The sequence below is a fragment of the Triticum dicoccoides genome, chromosome 7A (genome assembly GCF_002162155.2).
Source record: "Triticum dicoccoides isolate Atlit2015 ecotype Zavitan chromosome 7A, WEW_v2.0, whole genome shotgun sequence".
NCBI lineage: Eukaryota > Viridiplantae > Streptophyta > Magnoliopsida > Poales > Poaceae > Triticum > Triticum dicoccoides.
Window position 1 is genome coordinate 445,863,497 of NC_041392.1, and position 18,449 is coordinate 445,881,945.

General features: G+C 43.7%; 3 protein-coding genes across 4 annotated transcripts; all 3 read left to right on the top strand.

The window, feature by feature from the left end:
• The first annotated feature begins 6 nt into the window (after nucleotides 1-6).
• Nucleotides 7-6,369, top strand: LOC119331758. The gene is made up of 16 exons (XM_037604924.1): nucleotides 7-460; nucleotides 545-627; nucleotides 1,197-1,353; nucleotides 1,435-1,573; nucleotides 1,940-2,033; nucleotides 2,194-2,328; nucleotides 2,451-2,551; nucleotides 2,648-2,761; nucleotides 3,025-3,263; nucleotides 3,833-3,891; nucleotides 3,968-4,153; nucleotides 4,236-4,359; nucleotides 4,491-4,546; nucleotides 5,044-5,189; nucleotides 5,317-5,487; nucleotides 5,737-6,369. The coding sequence occupies exons 1-16, from the start codon at nucleotides 186-188 to the stop codon at nucleotides 6,016-6,018; spliced, it is 2,361 nt and encodes a 786-aa protein (XP_037460821.1). The 5' UTR covers nucleotides 7-185; the 3' UTR covers nucleotides 6,019-6,369.
• A 3,042-nt stretch (nucleotides 6,370-9,411) lies between these two features.
• Nucleotides 9,412-13,504, top strand: LOC119329484 (probable sugar phosphate/phosphate translocator At3g14410). The gene is made up of 8 exons (XM_037602539.1): nucleotides 9,412-9,636; nucleotides 10,873-10,980; nucleotides 11,128-11,162; nucleotides 11,810-11,922; nucleotides 12,020-12,281; nucleotides 12,362-12,630; nucleotides 12,853-13,035; nucleotides 13,121-13,504. The coding sequence occupies exons 1-7, from the start codon at nucleotides 9,481-9,483 to the stop codon at nucleotides 12,990-12,992; spliced, it is 1,083 nt and encodes a 360-aa protein (XP_037458436.1). The 5' UTR covers nucleotides 9,412-9,480; the 3' UTR covers nucleotides 12,993-13,035; nucleotides 13,121-13,504.
• Nucleotides 13,505-14,019: 515 nt separating this feature from the next.
• LOC119329483 lies at nucleotides 14,020-17,653 on the top strand. Of its 2 annotated transcripts, none has more exons than XR_005159572.1 (9): nucleotides 14,020-14,359; nucleotides 14,466-14,613; nucleotides 15,058-15,148; nucleotides 15,656-15,853; nucleotides 15,950-16,185; nucleotides 16,552-16,683; nucleotides 16,866-16,893; nucleotides 17,024-17,085; nucleotides 17,172-17,250. XR_005159572.1 is itself a non-coding variant. In XM_037602538.1 (9 exons), the coding sequence occupies exons 1-9, from the start codon at nucleotides 14,208-14,210 to the stop codon at nucleotides 17,297-17,299; spliced, it is 1,215 nt and encodes a 404-aa protein (XP_037458435.1). In that variant the 5' UTR covers nucleotides 14,020-14,207; the 3' UTR covers nucleotides 17,300-17,653. The 2 variants fall into 2 exon arrangements, 1 of the variants encoding a protein (XP_037458435.1); XM_037602538.1 differs by having other exon boundaries at nucleotides 16,826-16,893; nucleotides 17,172-17,653.
• The last annotated feature ends 796 nt before the right edge of the window (nucleotides 17,654-18,449 follow it).

Below are 18,449 nucleotides of genomic sequence, written 5' to 3' on the forward strand. Positions count from 1 at the left end.
CCAGCCCCCGCCCCCCGTTCAGCCGTCCTAACTCTCGCACGGCCGCGGCCCGCGGCGGCGCCTGAGTCGGAACTTAGCGCCCTCCGAGCACGAGCAGCCTTGCCGTCTCGTCCATTTCTACTGGCGAGCACCGAGTGGGACGTCCTGAATAACTGAACCCCACTGCTAAACGCCATCGAGGTCTGATGGCGCAGGCTTCGGCCGCGGCGGCGCTGCGCCGCTTGCGGCGTCCCCGCGATCCATCCACGACATTCCTCTCCTCGCTCTTACATTCTTGCTTCCTCTCATCCACCTCCGCTTGCTCTCCGGTAGCGCTGCACGGGCCGAAGCCGCTATCCGGGGCCAGCTCTTCCATCACCAGCAGTGCCTGCAGCAGCAGCACGTGCAGTTGGTTCGACTCCCACCGGCGGCAGTCTGCGGCGGCTGCGACTACGACGAGAGCCCTGCACCACGCTCCGAGGTAGAAGTTCTCGCGTCACGCGCCTCTCTAGTTTTCTCTTAGCCATTGACTGTCCTAACAAAGCCGCCCTCTTCTGTCTCGCAGCTCTGACGGCTCAAGTGAGAGTACACCCACCTCGCAATCTCAACTCCTACATTTCATCAAATCCACATTTGGGACACTCGAAGGTAATATCACGCATTTCAATCGCAAGTCGTAACATACTGCAATATCATATCCCATGCCGTGCCATTTTGTGGAACTATATGTTCTTGTTGATAGTTTGGGTGCTCTCGTTATTGTGTCTGCCCACACAGCTTTGCTGGTTATGGTGGAGAAGCATGCTCTTCTTAATTTTCATCTGCCATTTACAAACCCACAATGGGGATGGTTATTTTCAATAAATTTTGTAATGCTTGATGAAAATGATGCTCTTGAGTTTTCACTATTGTGCAAAACTCCAGGAGTCTTGTGGTATCATCATTTGTTCATTACATCTGTGTGACAAAACTACATAGGACAAAAGCCACAAGAAGTACTGTACACAGTTACAAATAGTTTTGCAAGGATATGATTGCAGTGATTTTTTTAACTTTTTCTGAAAGATGACATGGACTTGCATGCGATACAAATGACATAACAAGGATAATTTTGGCTATTCCTAGATGTAAGTAATTAACGTAAATGTGTAATGCACGGTCCCTTTCTTCAGGTGTTATTGCTGTCTGTTAATTCTTGCTTAACTATTGTGATGCAGGAAAAAATCATTGTTGGTTGAATGCCGTGAATGGCATTTGGAAAACTTTTAATCAAGAAGGAATGTATCTTGTTCTGTTGTATCAGTCACATGAAACATTAGACGGGGACTGCAAACATTCAGCTGCTTTTAGAAAATTGAAATATCTTCATCAGAGGTAGTTGTGTAAAATCTGGCTGCTTTGTGATCTGACAAAAGTCTTAAATTTCTCTATTGTCTTATTATCTGTTCATTGTAGGTACCCGCATCTAAATGTTTTTGCTATGCAATATGGGAGTGGTATTAGTTCCTTAGCTACTCAAAGCCAAGCAGTTCGTACAATAATGGAGGAATACATTACATTTCCTATCTTGTTGTCAAACAAAGACTTTACCAATGTGAGGCAAATATCCTTGCAATTTTCCTTCCACTAGAGAAGTTCAGAAATGTTTTGTGATCATTGGCCATGCAGTTCATATATACGATGCATACACTATCTTTTTATTATGTCTTCACTGGGAGAATCCAAGTACCAGTATATTTTTCAGATACTCTATGGATATACATTGAGATGGTCCATTTTGATATCGTTAGACATGTTTAATTTATCACATTAAAGAAGCGAAACACAACTTCATACAATGGGAATACAATGCAATGCCAAGCACAATGGAATATGTGTCAAACAAATTTTGTAGATCTATATGGATTTAATTAATGCATGCTTGATTAAAACATGGTTTGTCTGTTTGATGAGTTTTCAGATGACAAATGGTGCTTGCTACTTGCTATTTGAAGGTTCTAAGGATCATATAATCTTCACAAAATTGGATGGGGACCCTGACCTCATGATCAGGGGTAAGCTCTAGACAGCATTAGCTATTTATTTTATGCTATTATTGTTAGCTTGCTTGTGCACATTTGTTGCACCTAAGATTCTCTAGAATGTTGCTCGGCAAATTGGATGCTCCTCACATGTGCTAATTTTCTAAAACCTCCTATTTGTTATTAAATGCAGGCATGGAAGGATTTAGTGCATTGAGTGCAGAACCTATTGAAAATGTTGTAGAATCAGGAGTTCCGTGGCAGAAAGAAGAGGTTGTCAAAGAGCCATATGTAGGTTCTCTCAGAAACTTGTTACTTTATCATCCAGGTACTTGGTTGATGCTTCTTCCCTCGTGCAACTTATTTTACTAAACATCAATTTTGCAGCCCAACCAGAAAATCTAACACTGGAACTAAATACAATGTTTTGTAAAATCTAATGTTCTACAGGTGGCCTATCAGTTGATGAGGACGGTGATCGCATTTTTATCTCTGATAGTAACCACCATAGAATCATCATTAGCAACTGCGATGGGGTGATTTTAGACTGTGTAAGCATGAGTTGCTGTTTCCCTTGGGTTCTACGTTTACTCATATGGTTTGAAGGCCTGCAAATTCAGTGTAATGAATTGATATTTACTTTACAGATTGGATCCTCCCCAGGTTTTGAGGATGGTGAATTTGAATCTGCCAAGTTATTGCACCCTGCTGCATCATTTTATCATGCCGCTGAAGATTGTCTATATATAGTAGATTCGGAGGTAATTATCCATAGTGGCTTGCCTCAGTTTACTCGGTTTGACAAGTATGTCCTTTTCACTGGCTGCTGAGATTTCATACAGGTAATAGAGCTATAATAACCCATAAGGCCATAAGGTGGTTGTCACAAGTTTTAGGTGTCAATTAAAGTTTTTCTGCTGTTCCTTTGTCTTGTACATGGAAAAAATTATAACTAACCACAACAATCATGAATCGTCAATCATGTATCAAAGATTTTTTACTAGCTTTTCTTATTCTTTTGCAGAATCATGCAGTTAGAAAAGCAGATTTTGGAAGAAGGTTTCTGGAGACAGTTTATCCAGTCTTCAATAAAAAAGGAAGTGGTGTCTGGAGTTGGATTATTGATAAGCTTGGTTTGACAAAGGAAGACGCTTCAAAGAAAGATGATGCTTCAAACATTCAAGATTTCGACGCTGAACCAGTAGTGTTTCCATGGCATTTGCTCAAAATTTCCGAGGACGATTTATTAGTAGCAGATCGCAGGTATGTGCCTCTATTCATCTCCTCCATCTTGTCCTTTCGCAATATCAAATTGATTTAGTGGTGGATTTTCGCATAATGCTTCAGTTGGATGGTTTCATCGCCTGAGATCTGACTTATCTCATGAATTGTTTTCCACTGTTGTAGCTGTAATTCATTTTTGGGTTTTACATGTTGTAAATCTGCACAGCTCAACCTGATTCTCAGGTTCAGTTTGATTTTGACATTGAAGCTCAATGATATTTATGTATACTTACCTAATTGCATGCGGGAGCTATGTGCACCGGGCTGCCCTTTTCTTTTACTTACCTAATTGCATGTCATTGTGTGCTTAACTGTCAATTTGATGCATGTGTGAGAAAACATTAGATATTAGTGAAATAAAAGTGTGTTCCACTCTTCCATCAATGTCATTCGATGTATATTGCTTAATTCTATCCTATGTTCTGTTATTGTTTCGGCATACACATAAGTACTGTGGGTCAACTGTGGCTGGCTTTACTTTGGGACATTACAAACCTAACTAGCTGTTTGGCAATCTTCTTAGTTCTTATACTGTTGCTGCTTGCCAGCTTTGAAACATCATGGATCCTGAGCATGTCAACTGGTGAAAAAAAGAATATTGTAAGAGGTTAGTACAAATTCTTTTGTTACACATGTTGGAGTTAAATATTTACAGCTCATTGAGGAGTTAAAGTGATGCGAAGGTAGAGCTGAAGCAATGGAGTTGTGTCAGCAAATGATTGATGAGAGGCATGCTCTCCTTAAAGATATACACATCAATGGGTCATCAGGTGATAAAGGACATTCTAATCTGCTGGAGAAGAACCCTTGCAATGAACTTGTATCGTCAATTTCAAGATTCCGGAAATGCATTGTCTTCTGTGATACAGGTTGATCTATAAGCTGTTAGTGCTTTCATTTAGAGTCAGACCGTACCACAAATAATTTGAATTCCTTTTCTTTGTCTTGAAGATGGTCAAAGGGTTCAGAAGCATGACTTGGATACCAAAGAAACCTCGAATATTCATTTTACAAATGTTGGGGTTCTTGGGTTACCATATTGGTTTGTTTGCCGTCTTGAGAAAGTATCTACCTGGTGAGCTTTTGGTTCTCCATTTATCTTCATCATTTTTGCAGTGAGCATAGAAATTTATCTGCTGCTGACAAAAGTTTGCGTGCTGCATGGATTCATTATTCCTTTCTCACTGTTTTGCAATGAATTGGCAGGGGACATTCAGCTGGACAATTTCAAGATCACAACCGGAAAGTAAATGTGCTCCCTGGTAATTTAACAGAAGCTGTTTTGTCATGATAGTAGTTTTTGCATCTGTGCCATATATGACCATGGGTGACTTCCCCTGCAATTTTGAAGCCTTTAATTGAAATTATAGCTTAGTTTGATGCACGACACTACTGTTTCCCCCACTTTTGGCTCTGGGTAACTATGATACTGTGTGGTCTTAAATACTGCAGCACATAAAACTTATTACCGCCGAAGAAGGGTATCAATTTTTATATTCATTACCTCTGCTTTCCATATTCCTTGTAACTAGCTGTGCCTTCAGTTTCAAATGATTTTGAGTTGACAGCACAGGTTAAAAAAGGAGTGTCGAATCCTGTAGTGCATCTGCACAATACTTAAGCTCCAAATTTGAAATTAACTTTACGGTTCAGATAACCATGTGGATTACTGAAGTGAGTCCGTTAATAAATTGAAGGGGCACTGCCATATGAGATTCGGTTTAAGATAGCTGTTTAACTGGTGGATTCAACTTAACAGGAAGATGCAACATCAAGGTCTCTGTAGACATCCCAGTTGATACTGAGCTTGCCACACCTTTGGTTGAGAGCTGTATTTGGCGCCAAGTAAGGGGATCTGGTGCTGAGATTTCTGAATCTGACGCACAAGACACAACATCTGAGAAGGTAAAGCACTTCTTGTCCGGTTCGCAACATCTTTATGCATTGTGAATTTTGAGTATCGAAGTTACTTCAAACCTAGTTGGCGATATGCTAGCTCTCGAGTCTGAATTGCTAATGCACATGCTATCAGGTTGGTATAGCACAGCAATGGTATGATGAAATAGACAACCTAGCGTTTTCTGAAGCTGCTGAGGAACCTGCTGTGCACAAAGGTGATGATAAACCCGCAGATGAAAGCCACCAAGACCAGAAAAGCGTGCATTTCACCTGTGCAGTTAACGTCAGCCCTGGGACATGCGAGGTGCGATTCTTCCCTCTCTTAAAACAAGACAATCTTCCTGTGTTATATGGAGCGAAATCACTTGAGGCTTTGTTCGGTTAATCCTCTCCCCAAGAGGATTGGAGGGGATTGGCAGGGATTGGTTCATATTTTGATTTAGAAGAGGTTTAAATCCCCCTCAAACCCCTTCAATCCACTCGGATTCACCCGCAACCGAACAAGGCCTGAAAGAAAGAATCAAAGACCATGACACTGTTATTGCTCCTGCAGCTGGTGGCCTCTGCTGCATTGTACCTAAAGGTCGACCGAACGAAAGCGGACCATGAGGACCAGAAAGCAGTGATCAAGAGGATCCTCCAGTGCCAGGGGCATGAGGAGCACGTGGGTGTCGAGCTCCTGACGGAGAATCACATAGACGCGAGGGATCTAGTCATCATGAAGCCGGTTCATCTCAGGCTGAGAATGGAGTGCGCCGATCACCCTGCTGGAACCACCAACAAGGAGACCATCAGCACCGAGTCCAGTCTCGAGATCAGCATCACTTTAGAGTAGCCATTTCAATTCCATTCAGGACTCAGTGCACACTACATGCGTAGGGTAGAATGATTTGTTCGTAAGCGACCTAATCCTGGGTATTTTGTCACTAGACAAAGATGTTCAACCCATTTCAGGCAGTCTTTTAGTTGCCCTGTCTTCAGAAACACATGGCTTGGAGATGAACAGAGCTTCAGACATAGCGAGGATTAATGAAACATTGCAGATACTTGTCTGAGAATCGAGGAGGTCCTCTTATTCAAGGGATTTTCAAAGAAATTTTGGATGATTTTATCCGTGGTATTTTTTAAAATTAAGACACATGGGTTGTTTGATTCACATAATTTCGATCCATATGATTTTTCCTAAGATATTCATTTGAACTATATCTGGTAGGAATTTTTTTCATTGACTAGATAATTGTCTGTGTGTTGCAATGGGGTATAAATATTGAGAAATGTTAACTAGCGAATGTTCGCTGGAGGGAGGTCCAGCCTGCACAACCATGTGATGGGAATCAAACGGATGGCATTTGAAAAAAAAATGTGTTTGCTGGCAAATTTATCTGTACACACGGCAAGTTTTCCTATTTGCCACGGCAAGTCCTTGAGAGCATCTACAACCGGACCTCCCATACTTGTCTCAAACGTTCGGGCGGGCTGCCCGGCCATTGCTTAGATGATTTTCGGCCACCCAACCGGGCTCCCCACATCTACCCCAAACGCCTGGGCTGACCGGCACTCTTCATACCCGGTCCATATCTAGGGCGGATATGAGGATGCCCGGACGCGGGCTTCACATTAGACTGACCGCAATGGCCCATGCGGTCACACAAATAGCCCGTTGGTCCGATGAGCGCCTCCTTCGCTCCATGCCGCGTGGCGCCGCTCTGGAATGTCGCCCGAGGGAGCAAGGTCGTCTATTTTAGCCGGACGACGGCGCCCAACCCTACCTCGCACCATTTCTTTCCCTTTCTCCTCTTCGTCGCCGCTACTTTCGATCTATTTGCCGCTAGCGATGCCGAGGCCCCGGATCACCACCTACGCCACACTCACTCCGGAGCGGCGGCTGCGGCTGCTGGAGGAGATTCGGGCCAGGCGTGCTAATCGTTTCGTTGTCCGACTGCCTTCGGATTCACCGGAGGAGGGGTAGCAGTTGCCCGAGGCGGAGCAGGACCCCCAACCCATGAAGGAGGAGGAGGGGGAGCCGGCTGCGCGCTTCACCATAGAGGAGTCCATTGTGAGGGCCAACTAGCGCTTCATCCGACACCAGAGAGCGGAGATCCACGAGCTCTTCGCCTAGTTTGTCTGACGACGAGCCGGAGTTGCCGCGGTTGCCCATCTACCCTGAGCCGGGCACAAAGATCGTGGACATCTTCGACAATGAGTAGATAGAATACCTACCTAGTACGCATGTTTTAATCTGCATGTCTTGTATGGATTTGAGGTTTCAAATTGAGGTACAGGAATGCAGTAGATGTTTTTGTGTGATGTCCGATCACTGTCCGCGGATCCGTCCGAGCGCGTCTGCGGGCGTTTGGGGGTAGATTTTGATACTTGTGATTGTAAATGCTCTAACAAATGCATGCCATTTTTAGTTGTTTTCACATGGCAACTTGAGTGTTCATTGGCAATTTTACTCGTAGTGAACGTTCCTCAAACATTGTGGTCACAAATATTCTAATTCGTTAGCCCGTGATTTACCTATGCATATTAATATGATTTTATAAATAAATATTTATCAAATGCTACCTGTAATTACCTACCTAAATAACTTTTAAGATTTTATTTAATAATCACTTATTTGGAAAGAACTTATGACTTATACTGAATAAAAATAGTTTTATTTAGTAAGTCAATGAAATATGAGACAATTAAGATGTAAAAGGATAGAGATAATAGAAAAAAAATGGAGAGGGGGGGGTGCAGTAAGGTTGGATTAAGCGTTTTGCATCACATAAATGAAAAATATTACATTTGTTTTAAGTAGTAGAGATAAAGATTCCAACTTTTTTGAAGAAAAAAATTGAATCTATTTTCTTTTTATAAAGAGGATTAACTCCGGCCTTTGCATCGAGCGATGCACTCAGTCATCTTTATTGCATTATTCAACAAGGTCTTACAAAATAAATACATAGATCGTACCAAAGCCACCTTTTTAGCGAAAATTATCGCCCTACTTACAAGATTGATGATGTGCCTTTATCGTGCGCCACACGCTCCAAGAAATCTGATGGCCTCACCAAGCCGTCCGTCGGCTAGCCAGAAGCACCAACCGGTCCAATAGACCCTCAGCAAGAATCCGTTGTTGCCTTCTTCACAATCTCATCTTTAGGAGCAATTAATGCAATGATCTTGCTAGACCCTTCTGCCGTCGACGCCACCACAACGCCGAATAGCGCCTACCTTCTGCATGCGTCCATCGACCGGTATCTAGCTTCGAGACTCCGCTGCACCTTGCCGCCATGACTCGTTGTCAACATTGTAGATGGCACGCCGCTCCACCTTGGTCACCGCATGAGAAGCAGAGACCTGCGCCTAGCCACCACCCCAAACACTTGTCCGTCTAGTTGGTGTACACCCCTAAAGATGATGCCCCATGGGGTGACAACGCAGGAACTTCGTCATCATCTGATCCGGAAAGCCCGAATCTGGGGTTTCCTCCGGGGCACACACAGAACACGAATTGCCCCACAATGACTCCAACGAGGTAAAGACCCATGTGGGTGTCGCCATTGACGGTTCTGGCCGAGGCCGAACCAAGCATTAGCTGGCAAATTCGTACCCATCCCCGGCTGGACCACCAGATCAAACTCCTCCATCATCGAGCACGCCCATGGCTGACGTCTGCCGCCAGAAAATCGCATGACCGGAGCCGCACCGCAACCCGGAACTGCCAGCCCGCCCATAGACCGCGAAGGGCCATCAGCGATGCACCGCCGACGCCGGACAACACACACGTCAAAGACACCCGCACGGATCTCCACCGCAACTGAATCCCGGAGCTGCGGTGGAGGAAGGCCCCGCCGCCGCCATCATCCCCTCCCTGGGCTTTGCCCAGCGGAGCTCCGGCGGCGGCGAGGGAAGGCCGTTTTTGATGTCCAAATAATCCAAATTTGGCACTTGTAGTAAAAATTGCCGATCCTGTGTGTCCTGATATCTGGCAGGCTCCGCCTAAAATTTGACCTCCGAAATCATCTTTCGTTTTCGTTTGACTCGCCCAAGTTCTGACTTCGCCTCGCCAAACCTTTTGATATCGTTAAAGACACTGACTGGTGGGCCCCAGATCGTGCACGGCGCGTAGGCCTGCCCGCGCGCAGACGGGGGCCGGTCTGAACCACGTGCGAATCGCGAGGCACTCTCCTTTTGTTTTGTTTTTAAGTCCACCACCGTCGCAAAACCGCAAAACGGCTCGAGACGCACTCGCCCCGACCGACGGCGAGACAGACTCTCCGTCTCCATTCCCCCACAGCAGCCAGCCATGGAGAGAAATGGCGGGAAGCAGCAGCAGCAGCAGCCGGAGACGGCGGCGCCGGCGCCGGCGCCGAGGAAGGGCGCGTGGCGGGACGGCGCCGTCACCTACTTCCACCTCCTCTTCTACATCGCCATCTCCGGCGGCCAGATCTTCTTCAACAAGGCAAGCCCCTCTCATCCTCCTCGCCCCGCGTCTCCGGCCCACCGCCCCGCGATCCTGCCAGCCGCGGCAAGTTTCGTCGCTGCGGTTGCTCATTCCTGGTTGCGCGACACGGATGCGGTCTCTCTCGCGTCTGGCCTGGCCGCGTCAGGCGACTCCGCGCCGTCCTGGGTTTCTAGGGTTTTAGCGTGCAGTCCACCGCAAATTCGTAGGCTGATCCGATTGCTGCTCTCCCCTTGCGATGGAGACGAGACGGATGTGTTTCCAGTTTCTGGCGCTGGATTCGAATGCGTGCGAGTCAGGGGGGCTTTTGTGATGGATCGGATCTCTGTCTCTGCTGCAGCGTAAGCGTTTTCAGTTTAAAGAGGGTGTGATTGTAAACGCACAGGGAGGCGATTTTGAGCTTCGGCTGTTCTCATACTTGCGATATCAAGCGTTGATCCCATAATTCATCAAAATGAGTCTCATTCGTGACTACTATCAGTTTTCTAAAGCCGATCGCCCACCTGAATAGCCAGATTATGTCCAAAATTCGTGGGCGTTTGGGTACATTTTTCTGCCTCTGACTCCAGTAGCTTGAGATCTGGGAATAGTCCGTTGCTTGCTTGGGTTGTTCACTCAACTTGGACCCCTTTTTCATGAGAAGGGTTGACCCAGGTTCTCTTGTCATAACTCATATCCCTTCCATAACAAGTAACTGGACTCCCTTTTGCTATTACTATATTGTTAGTTTAGTTTGGTACACCGATACGTGAGGCTCATGGAGGTCTTTTGCACCAAGTTCCATTAGCTTTAAGTGGAACCTCATATAAATCAATTCATTGACACTTCTCAAGATGCCTATCTTTTTGGACCAACTGGATAACATCTTCTTCCACTATAATGATTCATGGAAATTGAGCAATAAGCACTATCTTTTGTTCTATTCTCTCTCCTTATTTCTTTGGCCCAACTCAATACTAACAAGATTAACAACACTCCAAGAGATTGTGGTGCAAATAGAAATAGTGATGCTGACATTTCTGTATGTACAAATTCAAGTGTAAACATCGATAACCCTTGCTTCAGAAGATTGAAAACCCACTTTGTAACACACTTCTATTTGGGATGATTAGTTCTGGAGTGCTTTCATAATTTCATTCATGTGGTTAGAAGTACTGATGGATTCTTTTTCTGTGGCAAATATCCTTTCATATTTTTTGTAACATTGTTAAGTACTTTGTTTGTCCTGATTTGCAGTGGGTGCTATCCTCAAAAGAGATCAACTTCCCCTATCCAGTGGCACTAACTTTGCTACATATGCTCTTCTCATCTGTAGTATGCTTTGCTGCTACAAAGATTTTCAAGGTACCTAGCATCAAATTTTTACATGGTTGCTGTATCTATCTCTAATCTGTGTAATAACTAAGACTTCATACTGTTTGGAATTCAAGTTACTTGAAGTTCAAGAAATCCGTAATCTTACTATTTTTTTACTTTGATAATATTTTATAGGTCATAAAGATTGATGAAGGAATGACTACAGATGTGTGAGTCTTGGATAATACAAAATTCATAAGGCTGTATTGTAGTTTCTTACTCTCTCAATTGTTCTCTGTCAGTATATTATGTTCCATGACGTATCACCTCATGATTAAGACATCCATAATGCCTGTCTCTCCATGCATGAACCGATATGAATAATTTGTGAATTTTCCATAACATTAGCATATTCTAGCATGTTCGTAAGATGCTGCACAAACACCACCCCTTCATTTTAAATATTGAGGTTGGTTTTCATCAGACTATATGTGGATAGCAAGTACAGTAACAGGGGGCTCTGCTGTTTGTTGTGTAAGTACATTAGCCTGCTTTAGCTGTCAGGATTAGTGAGCGAGTTTTACCATATTGTTAAGATTAAATGCCAAGTCAGGCTTAGAAGTCTAGCATGATGGTCATCGGTAGATATTTACGTTAATTAAATTTGCATCTGGCACACACTAAGAAGCTCTGCACTATTCCTGTCATAAGTCAATACTCGATACCACTCTTCGTGAGAAGAAATATGCTGGTCTTTTTCTGAAGCACGGACCTGCAGCCGTTATTGCTTTCCCATCCTGTATTAGATTCTTTGTTCAATTCATAATAAAGTACTGGGACTGTATTATTTCTCTAACTAGCTCACCTGAAATTTCAGATACGTGAGTTCAGTCATTCCAATTGGAGCAATGTTTGCAATGACACTTTGGCTAGGGAACAGTGCATACCTCTACATATCTGTTGCATTTGCACAGATGTTGAAGGCAATAAGTATGTGCACTCTCTGTTTTTAGATTGAGAAGGTAAAGCGTAGGTTGTAATCAGTTTTGGAACTGATGTTAATATACTCTTTGCTTGAGCATTACAGTGCCTGTAGCCGTGTTTCTCCTTGGAACAGCATTTGGCCTTGAAGAAATGAACTGTAAAATGCTTGCTATCATGTCTATCATCAGCGTGGGAGTTATTGTGGCCTCTGTTGGTGAAATTACAATCAGCTGGGTTGGAGTGGTGTATCAGATGGGTGGAGTTGTAGCGGAAGCCCTTAGACTTATCTTTATCGAGATATTTTTGAAGAAGAAGGGTGTTAGACTGAACTTGATATCCATGATGTACTATGTTAGCCCTTGCAGGTATCTTGTCCACCAGCTCCCCAGATTAATTCTTGAACCTACTGTTTGTTCTCGTAATTTAATCTGTGATTTTCCTGCAGTGCCTTTTGCCTGTTCATTCCCTGGTTGTTCTTAGAGAAGCCAAAGATGGATGCAAGTATTTCATGGAACTTCCCACCAATTACATTGTTCTTAAACTGCATGTGCACATTCGTACTTAATCTGTCAGTTTTCCTTGTCATCTCCCGGACAAGTGCACTGACAGCTCGTGTTACTGGAGTTGTGAGAGATTGGAGTGTGGTGCTGCTGTCAGCTGCTATTTTTGCTGATACAAAGCTTACCTTCATAAACATAGTTGGCTATGCCATAGGTATTCAACTGATTAATCTCGTAATCTGACTTATTTAACTTCATAATTTCTGTGATATCTTTGGGCACATTTTTGGCTAAAGAATTACCTGCACCTGATATTTTCTGGATTATATTTTTTTTGAATACTTTAGGTTTGAGCCATTTTTTTGAACATTTTTTTTTCAAAGAACTGCATTTAGAAGTGGATTAGATGGTGACTCCATTTTTCTGCAATGTACAGCCATAGTAGGTGTTGTTGCATATAACAATCATAAGCTTAAACCCCAAGCGAACCAGCAGCAGGGCGCTGACAGCAAAGTCAGCCCAGGAAGCCCTCGACATGTTGAGATACCATTGAACTCTACAAAAGAATCTTCATAACACCGAAGGTAGTGAGATCTTGGACAGTATTTTTTGGGGGAAGGTAATATAAATTCGAAAACTTTCTAATTCATGCACCTGTCATGCATGGAACATACTGACGGTTGGTGCATTTACTGTTGATGCAGGAGAATTGAGCTCTTGATTTTGCTACGAGTTGGCCAGCTCTCCATGGGATACATTCTTCCTACAAATCAACAGGAAGACCGGAAATTTTGTACAATGATATGTAAGATACGATAGCATACTGATTTGTATTATTGTTGCCCGGAGCAGGGCGGGCACATCATAAAGGTCAATTAGGTTGTGTAGATGTGTTTGTTGTCTTTAAGGTGCTGTAGAAATCCATCAGGTGCTCCCAAAGATGCAACCTGGTTCTGTTGGTATACTTCGTTACTTTGGAGGGTCCTGCCAACAAGATGGACCTGTCTGTATGCACATTGTACTTCAAACATAAAAGAATACCATTACTTTTCAAATATAAAAGAATACCATATGTGAACTTTTTTTTAGCTTGCACGTTTTCCATGTCCGTTTATTGGCTCAGGAAGCTATTCCGTTTTAAAGATCCATATGATATGTGGAATGTTCTTTCTGCGAATGAAGTTGTTAAGATCCTGTTTCGAAGGCGGATATATTTCTTGGCTCGCGAGGAAATTGAACTGTTCCCTGTAAAGTTCAGGTGAAATTCTTGCCTCCAGACAGGGCCTATGTGGTGGTGGTGTTACTTGTGCGGGAAGTTGGTGGAGATGTACTTGCCCGCCAGGCACACATGATGTGTTCATGCAGAAATTTTGGCCATATGTTTCTCCTCAGCAGGAATTGTTTGCGTTGCCTCTGGTGTGTGCTGCTCAAGATAATTCAAGCAATCTGATTTGTCTCTTCTTTTTTGAGAAATATCGTGCTTTATTGATCAAGAGACAGTGCGGCGACATTCGACAAACGAATTTATACATGACTAAACCAGCGAAACGGACTCTCTGGTTTGTTTGAGTCCAGTGTGCTTTGCGAGCGTCTGATCTGAAACATAGGGCCCAGATCAACCAAGTTCCACACCGTGTGTTGCGCCCCGAGTCCAGTCCTCCCCGGCGCCGCCGCCTCTGCGTGCTTTGGGCGGGAGGCCGCCGCCACCATCGTGGGCGTCGCGACCACTGCCGGAGACCTCGCACCCCTTCGGACCCGAGGAGGAGTCCAGGGTCTTTACTCTGGAGAGCGATGGATTCTTCAGAAATTCCGCCCTCTGACCGCAGAGAAGAGCAGCCGCCGGCGTCGCTGCCGCTGCCGGCGGCCTTTCTCGAGTTCCTCGGCGAGAACGGCCTGGACCCCGCGCTATACTCCAAGGCGGACACCATCCCGCGCTACATCAGGTGAGGCAAGCCTTGACTGACACTCGCCAAGGCTACCATCCACCGGCAATTCGTCACATGAAAGGGTGCGAATGAGAGTAGCCTGACTTGTTTCTGAAATCCCTAGGTTAAAACCAGGCACGGAGCCCATGGTGGTGACAGAGATCGAAAGCGAGCTCAAGTGTGATCTCATGAAGGTGTCGTGGCTGCCGGACTTCTATGCGATCCCGCCTGAAATTCAGATTGCTGGATCCATGGCTTATCAGCAAGGGAAGGTGAGGAGAAACTTTTGTCATGATTGTTTTGAAGCTGACCCATGTTGCTCAGCCTAGTCTACTTGTATGCGGCTATATGATGTTAGTGTGCATGTTATTAGATTTTTGTCAAGTGTTCTCTGAGGCAATTTATTTATCCTAGATAGCAATCGAATAACATTATGTTTTATTGTTTATTAAGAGACCAAATGCCTCGAGCCGGTAACAGTTTGGTGATGCTATCATGGTACAAGTTAAACTGAAGCTGTTCAATCTCATGGCACTTTTGTGGTTGTCACCTGATTTGTAACGGATTCTCTCATCAAGCCAAAGTGACACACTTGTTGTTAATTGTAGGAGAAGCTGAAATTTCCCAGTAAAAAGTACCGTGTTGTCATGTTCTTATCATGCACTCTTCTGTGCGTGACATTTTGCTTCACCTAGGCATCTTTAAAAACATTTCAGATCTATGGGATTGATGCAGCTTCTGGAGCTGCCATCTTAGCACTCGATGTTCAACCAGGAGACCATGTTCTTGACCTCTGTGCTGCACCAGGTAACTGTTTTTAATATACTTCAAGTACACACTGGACCAATGTTTTCTTAGAGACAATGTCTACCCTACAATCATAAACGAGCACCCCTACCGAATATTTGTGTGGGCGACATGTATTCACCAATATGGCAAGACCTAGTTTTCTCAAGGGCATAAAAACATGGAAAGCCTTTCCTGATTGTTGATCTTTAGATATCATACAAAAATACAGTTTCAAGTATGGCAGGTATGTTGCATCTAGGAGAGTGGGGTTTTACATTCCTGTGGTTTGATGGACCGGTTCGGTGTCTAGTTTGGTTCATATGTTGAATTTTATTCTCCGACATGTCCAATATAGTAGTGTTAGTTCAACACATATTTCCCCATCCTTGTGATGATGTTGTTTAGAAACTTGTGATGATGATGTTGTTTAGTTTGCTATGGATCCCGTAGCTTGTGTTAGACCTCTGCTATCTGTTGGATTTTTATTCAGAGATATACTAACCTTTCATCTATATGACATGCAAGGTGCAAAGCTTTGCATGCTTGCAGATATGCTTGGTAGCACAGGTTCTTTGACTGGTGTTGATGTTGCAAAGCACCGTCTTGCAGCCTGTCGTACGATGTTGCAGAAGTATTCTCTTGGAGATCGTAGTCGACTCTTTGTTGCTGATGGGACTTCATTTTCCATATTGCCTGTGAACTCCAATCTGGGGAGCATGGAAGGTATATTCATCAGACGAATCCAGTCCCGTTTTTGCTTTACTTCTTCTGTATGTATGTATGATTTAGCTTGTCTTGAGTTCATGCTCTTTGTCACAGCTTTTGTTGGAATTGAGGATAATGGAAGCATATTCTCAGAATGGACTTCAAAGAGATCATGGAAAGACAGACAGAAGTCTAAAAAGGCAAAAGCAGCCGGTTCACCTCATCCACCATCAACTTCCGAACCTGAACTGATATACTATGGCAAAGATTCAGGATTAGTTGGATTGCAAAAACGTTATGTTCTTCGTCCATCAACTGATGCTGCTGCCTGTACATCTGGGTATGATAAGGTATTCCTTTGCTTGTGTTATTTTGTAAACTGCTAATGTTATCGTTACTGAACTACACAAGTACTCTGTGACTTTGATTAGTAAAAAGAAGAAGTGGAAATATGCATGATCTACTTTGGTGCCATTGATTTTTTTTAAGCCATCTCAGCTGACTCCACATGTAGTTGCAAATCAGACTGTCAATTAGCTCTAAAAAGTGTACCTTTCTCTCATTCTGTTGAGGGAACACTTTTCATCTTCTGAAAGAGTGCTGAAGCACTTCTATATAGAACACACACAGCTTATTTTACTGGTTGGAATATTCTATTGCAACTTATTCGGCTACTTGTAACATCTCCTTTGTTCCTTTGGATGAAATGCATGCAGGTCCTAGTGGATGCAGAGTGTACTCACGATGGATCGATAAAACACATTCAGAAGTTTGAGTTCTGGGGATGGAAAACATTAGACCGCCGTGTACTCAACGTAGAAAGAACTGGCAACCTACTTCAACTTCAGGTACTACTTCTGTTCTTGATGTTAGCTTGAATGGCACTTCATCGAGCAATCTATATATCTTAAATCTAACCCCACAATTAGCTACATGAGAATCTTATGTTTGATGTTTACTGAATTTTGATGATCTTCCTTTCGTATGCAGTTAGGGCTTCTCACAAATGGTTTTAAATTATTGAAAACAGGTGGATCACTTGTCTATAGTACTTGCAGGTGCGTAATCTCTTCACATGCAAATCTAATCCTCAATTGCGTCTCAGTAGTCTAGCCTTTACCGTGTTTAGAATTTCGGTACAATTTATAGTTCATACCGTCGCATGACTAACAGTTTGTCTTGGAATAGCTTGACTGTTGCACAAAACGAGAATGTGGTTCAGCAATTCCTTTCAAAACATCCTTCAGCAGGTACAAACGTCCTGCTACCTGCCTTCATCTAATATATATGTTGATTATCACTTCTATAAAAGGATTGTTGGTTTTGCAACCTGCAGAGCTGCTAAAGATCGATCCAGCTGATAGCTGGCCCTGCAGAAGCGGTGGCATCCAGAAAACCTTGCGGTTCGATCCCGCGACGTCACAAACTAGTGGACTTTTCATCGCCAAGTTCATCAAGTTGTGATGTTCTTTATGAGATACTCACAACTTCGTATAAGTTAATTTCATATGAAACCAGGTTGTTGTGAGTAAATTTTGCTAGGTTTTACTCTAGTTCTTTAACAACAGGTGGTCGGAGTCTGCTTGTTTATGTACTCAAGTTTTAAGTAGGCTTCTTGGTAAAATTAGCCTCCTTGGCTTTAGGTGTGTAGAAAGGGTTGTTGGAAAACACTCCCATCTATTCTCAAAAAAATAAAAATCCCTGAGTCACAAATACTCCCTCCGCAAAAACGTCTTGTATTATGGGAGGGAGTATAAGATGTTCTAACCTTTTTGTGAATCAGATGTATAGACATGTTTTAGTGTGTTTGTTCGCTCATTTCAGTCCTTATGTAGTGATCTAAATGCTCTTATATTTCTTTATGAAGGTTGTACAAAACATTTTATATATGTGGCATGCACAAAAATATGTTTGCACTACCACAGAATACAGCAATTACTATGCGTCCGCAGCTGTCGGCAAGGCCCTGAGGTGTCTCACGCCTACGCAGCACTCGGTGGGCGGCGCGGCCTCCTTGCTGGTCACGTACCTGACTCAAGGGTGCAGGTTAGCGTCCACGTCGCCGCAGATCGCAGCCGCTGCCCTTCATCTTTCTATAGCCACCGCTTGCTCGTGTTTTCTCCTTCTCGCTAGACCAGGAGCTCGTGATCATGGAGCTCTAGTGGTTTGTGCATTTTATGGCGTGGGAGTACATAGTGATCGATGCGAAGAATGGACGAGATGGTTACAACAATATGGCAGCAAATCCGTTTCCAAAGAAAGAAAGAAATGTCAGCAGATGATGCTATGGATGAAGCTCACAACAGCTTCTGCAACAGAAGATGATTATTTCTTAGCCTGCAGCAACCGTTTTGTCATGGTTGCCCGCCACATGCCCACGTATATATCTACTCAATAGTTGAGTACACCATGCATCCATCTAGTCAGTGGCGGAGACAGGCCTGGGGCAGCTAGGGCTATAGCCCCAGGCCTAAAAACAACTTCCTTTGTAATTTCTTCATGCAAAGCATAGAAAATCATAGAATTTTATCACTCAACATAGCATAGCCCCAGGCGTAGTCTGCATCTAGCTCCGCCCGTGCATCTAGTACTACAAAGCTACTATCTCTGTTCA